We start from the raw sequence: 15,058 nt of genomic DNA on the forward strand, positions 1-15,058 counted from the left end.
CAATAGTCATGGTACTTTAATGCTGCAATTTTTTTTTTTACCTGTTTTATTAAAAGCAGCAGCGTAAATCCAAACAGGAAGAGGTAAAAGCTACCCATTATCTCTGGATTTTTAATGGGGCTTGGATCCACACTTTGAAACAAAAACAAAATTTACAAAATAAGTTGCACTTAATTACTGAAATATCAGTCTGACAAATTCACATCTTCTGTCACTATAGCCCCCAGTTATAATCAACTCACAACAAACACAAGCAAAAATGATTCTGCATTTTTTTTACAAATATACATTATTCATGGAGTAGGTTTTCAAAGTTCGAAGGTAAAGCACCATTTCTTCTCAGCATTTTGCAACTGAAGATGGATTTTCATCCACTAAGAGCTGAGGGCTTCCCCACCTAGCAAACCTGCAGGTCAAATAAAATACTTTCCTTGGAATTCTGCATTCCATGAAAAGTTCTCCGCAACATCTGTCAGTCTCCAGACAGCATACCTGAATCCAGCCCATACACCTCCAAGGGGATCCTGGTTTCTGATTCCCCGACATAAATTGTTTTCTTTTCCCTTCCCTTCCCTTCAATTCTACCCAAACAGAGCTGCAGCTGAACTCACTCATGGCCCCAGTCCTCCCACCACCATATGCAAGACTCCAGAGCTCTCCTGCCAATGCAGAGTAGCCACCTTTTCAAACCTGGCTCTGTACGCAAAGATTAGACACCATGTTTTGACCTGAGGGAAGGTACAACACCTAATGTAGAACGGCTGAGGCCTTGGACATCGGGCACAACTAACACTTAGTGTGGCAGGCCAGCAACCAAGATTGACCTAGAAAATCAAGTCAAGTGTATTGTTATTTAACAATATACAATGTATAGAACCATATAATGTATACAGAAATGAGACAAATTTTCTTCAAACCAGGGTGTAAAGCACAGTAGCACACATAACACAAGATAACTTATGAAGGTAAGGATAATATGTACAGATGAATCACATATAAAAATAACTAAAGTGCATCAATAGTAAATATTGTATGGTACGGACAGATTAACCAGTAACACTTCGAATATGATGCTACAGGAAGTTAAGAAGCCTAATGGCCTGTGGGAAGAAACTGTTTTTCACCCTGACCGTTCTGGTTTTGATGCATCGTAGTCTCCTGCCTGATGGTAGAAAGTCAAAGAGGATGCTGGATGGATGGGTGGATCCTTAATAATACGAAGGTCCCTGCAGTATGCAACGCTCCTGATAAATGCCCCCAGTAGATGGTAGGGACATCTCTATGATCCTCTCAGCTGTCCTCACAGTCTTTTGTAGGGACTTTTGCTCCGATATTCAACTGTTCCCATACCAGATGGAGATGCAACTTGTCAGGACGCTCTCAATGGTGCTCCTGTAAAACACAGTTAAGATGGAAGGGAGGAGGGAGCCTTGCTTGCCTCCATCATCTTAGGAAGTGGAGATGCTGCTGTGTCTTCTCGTTCCGGGAGATGATATTAAGGGACAAGGAGAGGTTATCTGTGATGTGAACCCCCAGGAACCTGGTGCACTTAACTCTCTGTTCAGAGGAGCCATATATTTGCAGAGGAGGATGGTTCATCTGCATCTTCCTGAAGTCCCCAGTGATTTCCTCTGTCTTCTCCACGTTCAGGCTTAGGTTGTTTTTCTCACACCAATCTACCAGTCACACAACTTCCTCTTTATACTCAGTCTCATCATCATTCTTGATAAGAACCAAAGATTCAATGTTATTTATTATCAAAGTATAATACAGAATACAACTCTGAGAGTGATCCTCCTGCAGGCAGCCACAATCCATGGAACCCGAGCAAAGAAAACATCAAACTCCCAATGCTCAATAAGAAGAACAAATTGCACAAATGGCAAAAAGCGAGCAAACAACACGTAGAATATCAAACACCAAACCAGGAGTCTTCAGCTTATTTCGATTCAGTTCAGCACCACTAGCTGATCGCAGGCCGCAGAGCCAGTCGTTGTCAAAATGCGCCAGTCCTCACTGATCGTCCTGATGAAACCACCCAAAAAACAGCAAGAAAAAGGGTAACCAGGATTGAAATACACATGCAACATGAACCTCAAAGTCCCCCAAAACAAGTCCACAGCCAGGAGCCTCACAGATCAATCCATGCAATGTGGAACCCAAGACTCCTGTATTTTCTTCTGATGGTAGCTAGCGAGAGAGTGAGGGAGGGAGGGAGGGAGACTGGTCAAAAGCAGGCAGGCAGCACTGAACACCTGCCTGCACTCCGCTCTTGTCTTCATCAATTTCAACTTGCTCGACACCTCAATCGGAGAGAAGCAATGAAGTTGATCATGGGGTCGCGCCCTGGTTCCAGGCCACCAGGCTGCACCAAACGCTTTCAGAGACAGCAAAGGGCCAGATGGCTCAATCAGCTCAAAGACACACCATCAAAATGTAAATCATAGGTTCCAAACGCTTAGTCATAGAAGCATATTCGAAAGAAGAAGAAATAAAAGTAGTAAAAGACATAATTTAGTGAACTCTCTGCAGGACATCAACATCGGCCACGTTGGTCGCTGGTGCCATCCTGAAGCAATTCAAGCTTTCCTTTATAGATGCTGTGAAATTCTTGGGTAAGCTATATGGCAAATCTGTAGTCCATTGTCTGAGTGCTCAGAAAATAAGTACTTCCAAATGTACATGAAATGCTGCTGTTTCCACAGCACTCCTCCACAATGTAAAACATGCTAACATCCTTAGTTTGGGAAGATTGTTGTTTACTTGAGGCTTGATTCCCACAGAGGGGAGTGAACACACAACACTGGCTCTCTATTTGTTGTGAGTTACCCAACTGATTTGATTTTAGAAATAATAAGTTAGTTCGAAAGTAAGTAAAGCAGAAGATAGACATGAGAAAGTCTGTAGATGCTGGAAATTCAAAGAAACACACGCACAGTGCTGGAGGAACTCAGCAAGTCAGACAGCATCTATGGAAATGAATAAACAGTCAACATTTTAGGCCAAGATTCTTCTTTGAGGTTGAGCATAAGGTGCTGATTCATAAGGTCCACAAGGCATTGAAGTATGCAGATGTAAGCTATTAAGAGAATGTGATTAACTTTTTTTTTTCCCCAAGATGAGCAAAACCACATTGGTTGGCAGAGTCTAGATTGATAAGATTTTTGGAAACAAACAAGGCTAGTTCAGTGGAAATGTAAAATCCTCCCTACACATGAATCATTGAGAAATAATTAATTTTTGAAATGTAGCTGGCCGGTATACATAGATTAGAAAAGAAACGTGGGCTTCCTTGATTATATAAGTGTGAACTGTGAGTGAGCTCATTGGACTTCTGTTCTCAGACCGGAATCGCCTAAACTTGCTTCAGATGTCCCATTCCTTGCATGCTTCCCAATGGGCACATGGAAGAACTCTAAAGGTTCAGCTATTAGGTGACCTGTTTGGTTAAAAAAAAAAGATACTTCGCAAACAGAACATAAAAATTAGAGGAAATGAAAAATAAGTTGGAGGCTGGAAATCTGAAAGAAAACATAGAAAATACTTGACAGTTCGTGCAGTGTCCATAAAGAAATTAACAGAATTAATCCCAAGATTGATGTTCTTTCTCTTAGTTATGGAAGGTTATTGACTTGAAATGGTTCTGACTCCACCAATTTTGCCTGACCCACTGGGTGTTTTCAGCAATCTCCTACATTTCAATGCAACTGGAAGATTTAATCCTTTCACTTGGCCCACACTGGTTTTTTTTTGTTTTTGCACTCCTGCATAAATTCTGAAATGACCTCCACACATATGCCTATTATTATTGTATTCTCAACCCAGAGCTTGCTAAAAGGTAACAATCTGGTTACCTGCGGTCGGAAGCAACAACGAGGAAAGCGATATTTCAGTGAATTGGCGATCAGAGAGAGAATACATACATCAACGGCAGAGGTTTACAGTTTTCCATTGGTAAAATCGTACCTGCCGTACAGAAATATCCTGTACTGCTTGAACAAGAAATCATAATTCTTCAGGAAAATGACGTTATAAACCACACAGGCAATAATTAAGAGGAGAGCTTTCAGTTCAAAGCTAATTCTGAGGAAGACTGAACAGGTGATGAGCCCCAGGATACAACAGCACACATAATACTGCCAAAAGTAAAATTAGAAGAATTAGAAAATGTACCTTCTTATTAAACAATCAATGATTTACAAACTTAATTATATCAAACTAATTTCAAACAGCAATCTAAATTAGACATTTACAAATATGCCGTGCACATTTTTGGTTGTAATCAACACATCTGTAATTAACCAGCTGACATAACAATGGCTCCAATGACCACACCCTGAAGGAAATCAACCACGTTTCAAGATTCTGATCTATTTCACAATGGCATGAGATTGCTTTTCACCAAGCTAAAAATATGTTCACATCAAGCTACTAATTAATACTACATTATCGACCTGGTTAGAAATATAGAAACATAGAAAATAGTTGCAAGATTAGGCCATTCGGCCCATCGAGCCTGCACCACCATTCAATATGATCATGGCTGATCATCCAACTCAGAACCCTGTACCTGCCTTCTCTCCATACCCTCTGATTCCTTTAGCCACAAGGGCCATATCTAACTCCCTCTTAAATATAGTCAATGAACTGGCCTCAACTGTTTCCTGTGGCAGAGAATTCCACAGATTCACCACTCTCTGTGTGAAGAAGTTTTTCTTCATCTCGGTCCTAAAAGGCTTCCCCTTTATCCTTAAACTGTGACCCCTCGTTCTGGACTTCCCCAACATCGGGAACAATCTTCCTGCATCTAGCCTGTCCAATCCCTTTAGAATTTTATACATTTCAATAAGATCCCCCATCAATCTTCTAAATTCCAGCGAGTATAAACCTAGTCGATCCAGTCTTTCTTCATATGAAAGTCCTGCCATCCCAGGAATCAATCTGGTGAACCTTCTGTGTACTCTCTCTATGGCAAGAATGTCTTTCCTCAGATTAGGGGACCAAAACTGCACAGAATTCTCCAGGTGTGGTCTCACCAAGACCTTGTACAACTTGGAAGCATCAAGTAGAACATGATAATTTATAATCAAGCTTTAAGGGCAGAAAGAAGTATTTTGAAGCAGTTACTGAAATACTGTACATCTACACATCCTGAATTGGGCACTCAAAGTGGATCACCTGAAGATTACACTTGCTCTCGACTACCTGGCAGCTGCTATAGTGAGGGATCAATTAGCTTTCATTAAAAAATTACATTGCCTTTTTCTCCCTTCTTCATGTTACCATTACAGTTCATTGTTTCACAAGAGAAAATGCTGCAAATCTTATTACTATAGAAAACAAATTTAGTGTTTTAGCAGTTATAATGGGTGACTTCAATCTACATGTAGATTGGGTGAACCAAATTGGTAAAGGTGCTGAGGAAGAGGATTTCTTGGAATGTATGCGGGATGGTTTTTGAACCAACATGTCGAGGAACCAACTAGAGAGCAGGCTATTCTGGACTGGGTTTTGAGCAATGAGGAAGGGTTAATTAGCGATCTTGTCGTGAGAGGCCCCTTGGGTAAGAGTAACCATAATATGGTGGAATTCTTCATTAACATGGAGAGTGACATAGTTAATTCAGAAACAAAGGTTCTGAACTTAAAGAGGGGTAACTTTGAAGGTATGAGACGTGAATTAGCTAAGATAGACTGGCAAATGTCACTTAAAGGATTGACAGTGGATATGCAATGGCAAGCATTTAAAGGTTGCATGGATGAACTACAACAATTGTTCATCCCAGTTTGGCAAAAGAATAAATCAAGGAAGGTAGTGCACCCGTGGCTGATGAGAAATTAGGGATAGTATCAATTCCAAAGAAGAAGCATACAAATTAGCCAGAAAAAGTGGCTCACCTGAGGACTGGGAGAAATTCAGAGTTCAGCAGAGGAGGACAAAGGGCTTAATTAGGAAGGGGAAAAAAGATTATGAGAGAAAACTGGCAGGGAACATAAAAACGGACTGTAAAAGCTTTTATAGATATGTAAAAAGGAAAAGACTGGTAAAGACAAATGTCGGTCCCCTGCAGACAGAAACAGGTGAATTGATTATGGGGAGCAAGGACATGGCGGACCAACTGAATAATTACTTTGGTTCTGTCTTCACTAAGGAGGACATAAATAATCTTCCAGAAATAGTAGGGGACAGAGGGTCCAGTGAGATGGAGGAACTGAGCGAAATACATGTTAGTAGGGAAGTGGTGTTAGGTAAATTGAAGGGATTGAAGGCAGATAAATCCCCAGGGCCAGATGGTCTGCATCCTAGAATGCTTAAGGAAGTAGCCCAAGAAATAGTGGATGCATTAGTGATAATTTTTCAAAACTCGGTAGATTCTGGACTAGTTCCTGAGGATTGGAGGGTGGCTAATGTAACTCCACTTTTTAAAAAAGGAGAGAGAGAGAAACTGGGGAATTATAGACCGGTTAGACTAACGTCGGTGGTGGGGAAACTGCTGGAATCAGTTATCAAGGATGTGAAAAAAGCACATTTGGAAAGCAGTGAAATCATCGGACAAAGTCAGCATGGATTTGTGAAAGGAAAATCATGTCTGACGAATCTCATAGAATTTTTTGAGGATGTAACTAGTAGAGTGGATAGGGGAGAACCAGTGGATGTGGTATATTCGGATTTTCAAAAGGCTTTTGACAAGGTCCCACACAGGAGATTAGTGTGCAAACTTAAAGCACGCGGTATTGGGGGTAAGGTATTGGTGTGGGTGGAGAATTGGTTAGCAGACTGGAAGCAAAGAGTGGGAATAAACGGGACCTTTTCAGAATGGCAGGCGGTGACTAGTGGGGTACCGCAAGGCTCAGTGCTGGGACCCCAGTTGTTTACAATATATATTAATGACTTGGATGAGGGAATTAAATGCAGCATCTCCAAGTTTGCGGATAACACGAAGCTGGGTGGCAGTGTTAGCTGTGAGGAGGATGCTAAGAGGATGCAGGGTGACTTGGATAGGTTGGGTGAGTGGGCAAATTCATGGCAGATGCAATTTAATGTGGATAAATGTGAAGTTATCCACTTTGGTGGCAAAAATAGGAAAACAGATTATTATCTGAATGGTGGCCGATTAGGAAAAGGGGAGGTGCAACGAGACCTGGGTGTCATTATACACCAGTCATTGAAAGTGGGCATGCAGGTACAGCAGGCGGTGAAAAAGGCGAATGGTATGCTGGCATTTATAGTGAGAGGATTTGAGTACAGGAGCAGGGAGGTACTACTGCAGTTGTACAAGGCCTTGGTGAGACCACACCTGGAGTATTGTGTGCAGTTTTGGTCCCCTAATCTGAGGAAAGACATCCTTGCCATAGAGGGAGTACAAAGAAGGTTCACCAGATTGATTCCTGGGATGGCAGGACTTTCATATGAAGAAAGACTGGATGAACTGGGCTTGTACTCGTTGGAATTTAGAAGATTGAGGGGGGATCTGATTGAAACGTATATCCTAAAGGGATTGGACAGGCTAGATGCAGGAAGATTGTTCCCGATGTTGGGGAAGTCCAGAACGAGGGGCCACAGTTTGAGGATAGAGGGGAAGCCTTTTAGGGCCGAGATTAGGAAAAACTTCTTCACACAGAGAATGGTGAATCTGTGGAATTCTCTGCCACAGGAAACAGTTGAGGCCAGTTCATTGGCTATATTTAAGAGGGAGTTAGATATGGCCCTTGTGGCTACGGGGGTCAGGGGGTATGGAGGGAAGGCTGGGGCGGGGTTCTGAGTTGGATGATCAGCCATGATCATAATAAATGGCGGTGCAGGCTCGAAGGGCCGAATGGCCTACTCCTGCACCTATTTTCTATGTTTCTATTACCTGAGAACCAGATTCAGATTTATTTATCAAATGTACATCGAAACATACAGTGAGATGTACCATTTGCATTAACAACCTACACACAAAAGGATGAGCTGGAAGCAGCCCACAAATGTCACCACACATTCTGGCACTAACATAGGATTGTCATAAAGGTACTTTAGAATAGCTGGTGGCATAATCTAATAAAGCAGGGCAAAATTCAAATTGCAAACATCAAAATAAACAAATGAAATTTATATATACTCACAGGAAGATAATAATTCTCACACGCTGTGTTGGTATTATTTTGTAAGTAGATCTAAAAATAAAATATTAACATTCAATATAACATAATCTTCACCCACACTGTGCAGTTCTAAAATATGGTAAATGACAGTCTTTAATCTAAATCATCCTTGGCCCATTAACCACTGTTAAGCAAAGATGCACAATTCTTTAGTAAAATGATATTATAAACCGCACAGATAATAATTAAGAGGAGAATTCTTTAGAGAGGTGCTCGAGGGTCTGCACGGACCTGGTGGGCCAAAGTGTCTGTATATGAGCTGTATGATTCTACTAACCCCAAGCCATGAGTAATGTTCCCTCTCAGGTTTTTTTAAAGGATGCACATACCAACCATAGCTCTGAGCAGGAAACTTTTACACAATCTGAAAACTGCGCTGCACTTTAATAAAACATTATAACAAAGAAAATTATAGCTATGTGGTAACAAGGGCTATGTGCATGGGAGTATTTCAGTTACTGTGCTGCTGCATACCCCACACCCGTGCGGCTTAGAGGGAACAGTGGCTGTGATTTTAAAACTAACCTTATTGAAGTCTAGATGAGTTACAGGATACAACAGCTCATATTATACCAAATAACATTAAAACTATTATATTTTTAATTGATTAAATGGTTAAACAATGATTCAGAGACTACATTAACTGAAAATAATTTCACCTAACAAATTAAAAGATTTGTTTTACACTGATATACCAGTTGTACAATGTACCTGTTGAAATCAACACATCAATAACTAATAAACTGACAGATTTGTAGAATACCTACAAAGTATTTCAACTTCAAACAATTTTGTTTTCAACTGTCACCTTCTAAAATGCTACACCAAAACGATAAATAATTCAACACAATTCATTTTAAGATAACTTCAATGGAGACTATCAGCCTGACAGGATGATTCAATTTATAGTCTCACTTAAACCATGGTAAAAGAGTTTGGGGAAATTGTAATGTCTTGGGCTATACCATGCTACATGAGAAACAATTGACATTTCTGGAGCAAGTCACTGATCTGTCAGAAATATTACAGATTAAGTGGGGGGATTGAAGTGTAATGGACAGAACAATTAACTAAAAACTATGCTGAGGTCTGAACTGACATAATTATATATAATTGTGAGAGGCATATATAGGTTAGATAGCCAGTATCTTTAGTCTATTGTGGAAATCCCAAATATTAAAGAGAATAGCTTTAAGAGGAGAGAGGGTAAATTTAAAGGCTGGTTTTTTTTTGCCTGGAAGGTACTGTCAATGGAAAATGGTGGAAGCAGGTATGACAGCAACATTTAAGAGGTACTGAGACAGACACATGAACAAGCATGGATTTCAGAGAAAGAGATCAGAGACTTGTGGTTTAAAATTAGCAACCATGGCATTGTGGGCCCAAGGACCTTTTGCTATGCTATACTGTCCCATAAGCTCCTTCACCAATGGAAACAACATGTAAAAAGATTGGCTACTGGTGTCCACTTTGACCTCCAGAATAGAGAGAATATTAATACCTCTTTGTGCTTAATCATGAAACTCCTAAAAAGCTAGTGAGTTACTTCACTTCTGTCTGACTCCTGCCCAGGCCTTTCCATGTGAAGGGAAAACAAGACAAGGAAGGATGCTCTCATCTCAAGAGTCCCTTCACTCAGCTTCACTCATTGCCTTGCCTTAATTTTACACAGACTCAGGGTTCTGAAAATTGGCCTTCAAACTGAAAGTCTTGTTTCTTTTCCCATAAATGTAACCTGGCCTCCTGAGAATTATCAGCACTTTATGTTCTTAATTTAGACTATCATCATCATCATGTGCCATGCCCAGTTTGAGCTTTGACTGCCATGGCCCACACACTCCTGTTTCGGGTCAAGTGGATCAATTCATTGGTATTCATTTCCAGTTCTCTGGCTGTTGTCTCCATCATCATTTGTCTTTGCCTTCCTCTTGCTTTCTTCCCTTCAATCTTTCCCTTAATTACCGTGCACTCTAACTCCTCTGTCCTAATCACATGTCCAATGAAGTCACGTTGCCTTTTCACGATCTCATACATTATTTCTCTTTTTGTGTTTGCTCTGTTCATGACATCCTCATTAGATGTTCGTTTCATTCATGATATTCTTTGCATCCTCCTCAAAAACCACATCTCTGCTGCTTCAATTCGTTTCCTCATGTTACTAGATATTGTCCAACATTCTGAGCCATATAACATAACTGGATAAACGTAACATTTCAGTACTCTGAGGCGGGTTGTCATGCCTAGTTTAGTATTGGTCAGTATACTCTTCATTCTCATAAAGGTGTCTTTTGCCATCCCTATTCTTCTTTTGATGTCCATGTCGCACCTGCCATCTGATGTCACCCAGCTATCTAAGTAGCAAAAGTTCTGTACTTGTTTTATGTCTCCCCCGTTTATTCTCAGCCTGCAGATAGGATTCTCCTTCTTTTTGATTATCACCATACATTCTGTCTTTTTTCAATTGATAGATAGACCCATTTTTGCACTTTCAACAACTGTATCAATTAAGTTTCGTAGTTCTTCCTCCGTACTTGCAATTAACAGTGTCATCCGCATATCTAAATTTACTGACGTTTTCACCACCAACTTTGATTCCTAAAATGTCTCTTATTTTTTGTAATATTGTTTCACTGTACACATTAAACAAATCAGGGGAGAAAACACACCCTTGTCTAACGCCTCTCTTGATTTTCGTAAACTCTAGATCTAGATTCGAAAAACTTCCGCCTAATCAGAAATCTGTACTGGGAACAAACTGCCACTGTAAGAATAGATGGAGAAGTGAGTCCGTTTACGAAATTTTAGACTACAGATACTCTTAATGATTTTAAATTTCTTAATCAAAATCTTTAGGAAATTCAACTACTGGTTATAAAGCTTCTTCCCATATACAAATACACTAATGGTAGTCTATCCTCATTGACAAGAGAACGTACACATATGGGCCTGGTCTTTCTTGATACGAGAGAAGCTAACAAGTGAACTTTACTCCAAAAGAGTCTGCCTAAAGATGATAGAACCCCTTCTTACAGAAGCCCTAGTTTTACACTGGTCAGTTTATGTCATGTCACCTTCCTGACTGTGTCTGGAGATTGTTCAATTACATGTCCATTCTTCTCACCATTTCCTGCCTGTGCATACTCAAGTATAAATATACAAATGCACAACTAATACAGTGAAAAATAGTAATAGTTTTAGGTCCTTCTCTCATCTCTTCTAATCCAGAAGGGTGCTTTCTTCAAAACGTGTAGTTCCAGTCCACACATCATGAAGAACATTTACTGAAGGTGATATTTATGCCCATGAGAATTCTCTGTACTAGGCTAAAAATATAGTCACACCACTGTACCAATTAAATCTGCACTCCTAACCTTGTTACCTGTAATAACCCAGTCTGAGCATGAAGCAACAATTTGGACAGGGCAATTTATATTAGAGGTTTAAGGGCAGAAATTAGTATTTTAAAGTGGTTACTGAAATGCATCCGCACATCCTGAAATGAGCACTCCTTGGGTCCTTCTTCTGAATTTGACTGCCCAAGTAGAGTGCTGTGAGAAATCAATTAGGTTACATTTTTAAAATGCATTATCTTTTATCTCTTTCTCATTATTATTATTACAGCAAAACATTTTAAATGAGAAAATGTTGCATATTGCAATGCTGTACTTCCCACAGTTTAGTGCTCCATTGCCTTTCTGAGAATCACTACGTGGTGGCAGAATCTAGTAAATCAAGGCAATATTTTGAGCCGTCTCTATTTCCTGAGGAGACTGAAGTCTTTTAGCATCTACCGGACGACGCTGAGGATGTTCTACGAGTCTGTGGTGGCCAGTGCTGTCATGTTTGCTGTTGTGTGCTGGGGCAGCAGGCTGAGGGTAGCAGACACCAACAGAATCAACAAACTCATTCGCAAGGTCAGTGATGTTGTGGGGATGTAACTGGACTCTCTGATGGTGGTGTCAGAAAAGAGGATGCTGTCCAAGTTGCATGCCATCTTGGACAATGTTTCCCATCCACTACATAATGTACTGGGTGGGCACAGGAGTACATTCAGCTAGAGACTCATTCCACCGAGATGCAACACAGAGCATCATAGGAAGTCATTCCTGCCTGTGGCCATCAAACTTTACAACTCCTCCCTTGGAGGGTCAGACACCCTGAGCCAATAGGCTGGTCCTGGACTTATTTCCCAGCATAATTTACATATTACTATTTAACTATTTATGGTTTTATTACTATTTATTATTTATGGTGCAACTGTAACGAAAACGAATTTCCCCCGGGATCAATAAAGTATGACTACGACTATGACTATTTTATTTGGAAGAATTAAAATGAAGACGTAGTGTTCTTTTCTACTCACAGCAGAGTGGTAGTTCTCATTCACCATAGTATTTGTCATATTTCGTAAGTAATGCTGAAAATCAAATATTTTTCAATATAGCACACCATTTTTAACGACACTGCAATAGTAGCTTCTGCACATCCTGAATTGCGCACTGAAGTTGGTTCACTTGAAGGTTAGATTTGATCGTGAAGTCCAAGTACAGTAGTACGAGAGATCAATTAGCTTCCATTAAAAGAAAATCATTTATTCTTTCTGCCTGGTTACTATTATGTTATTATATTTTATTGAAAGAAATATCGCACACCTTGTTATTGTAATTAACATCTCAAAATTTAGCACTCCATTGCCCAACTAAGAAACACAAAGATGGCTTAGAGTTATTCATGTCATAACCTAATAAACTAAGGTAAACATTTACCTGCAAAATTCAAAAGGTAAAAAAAATGTTTGTGTCTACTCACAAGAGTGCAGTTTGTCTCATTCACCTTATTGTGCACTTCTGACATTGAATACTGAAAAGACAGCAATAATATTCAATGCAGCATATAGTTTCCACTGATTATATACAGTTCTAAAACATGATAAGAATTCCTATCATATCGTTGGACTCAAAACTACATGGGCCAAATGAGATTTGCTTCTTTCATCCTTTTTGAGATGCATGGCTTTGTTATGGATAAACCCCGCAATCAGTATCAACAGCTGTTAATTTCTGAAAGCCCTGAACTATTAAATTATTTTTTTTTTATTTTACAGGAACAGCAAGGTAACAAGACAGGACCTTCTGGTTCAACGAGCCAATGTCACCCAATTACACCCATGTGACCAATTAACTTACTAACCCGTATGCGTTTGGAATGTGGGAGGAAACCGGAGCACCCGAAGAAAACCCACGTGGTCACAGGAAGAAGGTAAAGACTCCTCGCAGACAGAGGTGGGAATTGAACCTGCATTGCTGAAACTGTAATAGCATTATGCTGCCCACTATGTTACTGCGCTGCACTTAATTGTTACATTATTTTGTATTTAATACATGAAGCACAAGAGGATATGATATGCACCACTCCCTAAATTTCAAAAATATAATCAAATCAGTAATTTCACTGTCAGCAGTAGTTTTGTATGCAAGAAATGCAGGCTTGTGATGAGTAGAAAAAGGGAGCAGTGGGTCATGGCAGCACAACTAGAGCTTTGGCCAGGGACCGATCCGGACGTCAGAAATTTAAGAGGAGGTGGTTTCACTCAAGTCCACTGCCTGAGCTTTGACCAGCGATCAATCCACGCTTGAGATTGATTAGCAAGAGCAAATTAAAGGAAGCCAGGGACAAGCACAGCCACCATTGTCGCAGCGGCTGTCATCAGAGTGGACAGAGTCAGAGTGGTGATCTTGAGGCTTTAGCACCTCGAGGCTTCAGCGAAGAGAAAGCAAAAGAAGAAAAGCTCTAGGTTGTTTATCTTTCCTCCCCTTCTTTATATCTACTCAGCTAGGACAGTACAGATGCCAGAAAGGATCGTGGAATGCTTCGCTTGTGGGATGTGGGAAGGCAGGGAGACCTCCAGTATCTCTGACAACCACAACTGCAAGAAGTGCCTCCAGATGCAGCTTCTAACAAATCGCGCTAAAGAGTTGGAGCTAGAATTGGATGAACTCCGGATTAATTGGGAGGCTGAAGGGATGGTAGATAGGACATATAGAAAGGTAGTTACACCCAAAGTGTAGAACACAGGTGTCTGGGTAACAGGCAGGAAAGGGAAAGAGTTTAAGGAGCCAGTGCAGAGTATCCTTGTGTCCATCACCCTCAACAACAGGTATATCACTTTGGATACCACTGGCGGGGGAGGGGGTTGACCTCAGAGGAAAGTCACAGTGGTCAGATCTCTGGTACTGAGTCCAGCTCTGTAATGCAGGAGGGAAGGGGGGGATAAGAGGCACACTGTGGTGACAGGAGATTTGTTAGTTCAAGGAAACGGACAGGAGGTTCTGTGAGATTCCCAGGTGGTATATTGTCTCCCAGATGCTAGGGTCCAGGACATCTCGGATCGAGCCCTCAGCATTCTTAAGTAGGAGGGCGAATAGCCAGAGGTCATGTTCTACGTATGTACCAATAACATGGCAAGGACGAGTGATGAGGTTCAGCATAGGGAGTTCAGGGAGTTAGATGCTACGTTAAAGAGCAGGATATCCAGGATTATGATCTCAGGATTGCTACCTGTGCCACGTGCTAGTGAGGTAGGAATTAGGAAGATTATACAGTTTAATACGTAGCTAAGGAGTTGGTGTAGGAGGGAGGGCATAAGATTTTTGGGTCATTGGGCTCTCTGTACAGAAGGGACGCTTTGCACTTGAACGGCAGGGGGGGCTAATATCCTCATTGGAAGGTTTGTTAATACTGCATAGTGGGGTTTAAATTAGACTTGAAAGAGCATAGGAACCAGAGTGTCAGAACAGTTAGTGGAGAGGTTGTGGAGGCAAATGTTGGTGAGACCGCAAAGTTAGGAATCAAAGGGTTGAGCATGGTGCGACTGGTGTCCTGAGCTGCCTATATTTCAATATAAAAAGTGTCAT

At 40.7% G+C, this 15,058-nt stretch overlaps 1 protein-coding gene across 4 annotated transcripts in view; it reads right to left on the reverse strand.

Annotated features, from left to right (window-relative positions):
* The window catches only part of adcy7 (adenylate cyclase 7), a 155,561-nt gene that overhangs the window by 17,018 nt on the left and 123,485 nt on the right, over positions 1-15,058 (reverse strand). For all 4 annotated transcript variants that reach the window (XM_063066894.1, XM_063066898.1, XM_063066895.1 and 1 more), the window contains 4 exons: positions 12,954-13,004; positions 8,106-8,156; positions 3,967-4,136; positions 42-132 (listed from right to left, as the gene is read on the reverse strand). In XM_063066894.1, the coding sequence (XP_062922964.1) occupies positions 42-132; positions 3,967-4,136; positions 8,106-8,156; positions 12,954-13,004 (363 nt within the window). The remainder of the gene's footprint in view (positions 1-41; positions 133-3,966; positions 4,137-8,105; positions 8,157-12,953; positions 13,005-15,058) is intronic.

This window comes from Mobula hypostoma, chromosome 14 (assembly GCF_963921235.1).
Source record: "Mobula hypostoma chromosome 14, sMobHyp1.1, whole genome shotgun sequence".
In the NCBI taxonomy this organism is placed as follows: Eukaryota; Metazoa; Chordata; class Chondrichthyes; order Myliobatiformes; family Myliobatidae; genus Mobula; species Mobula hypostoma.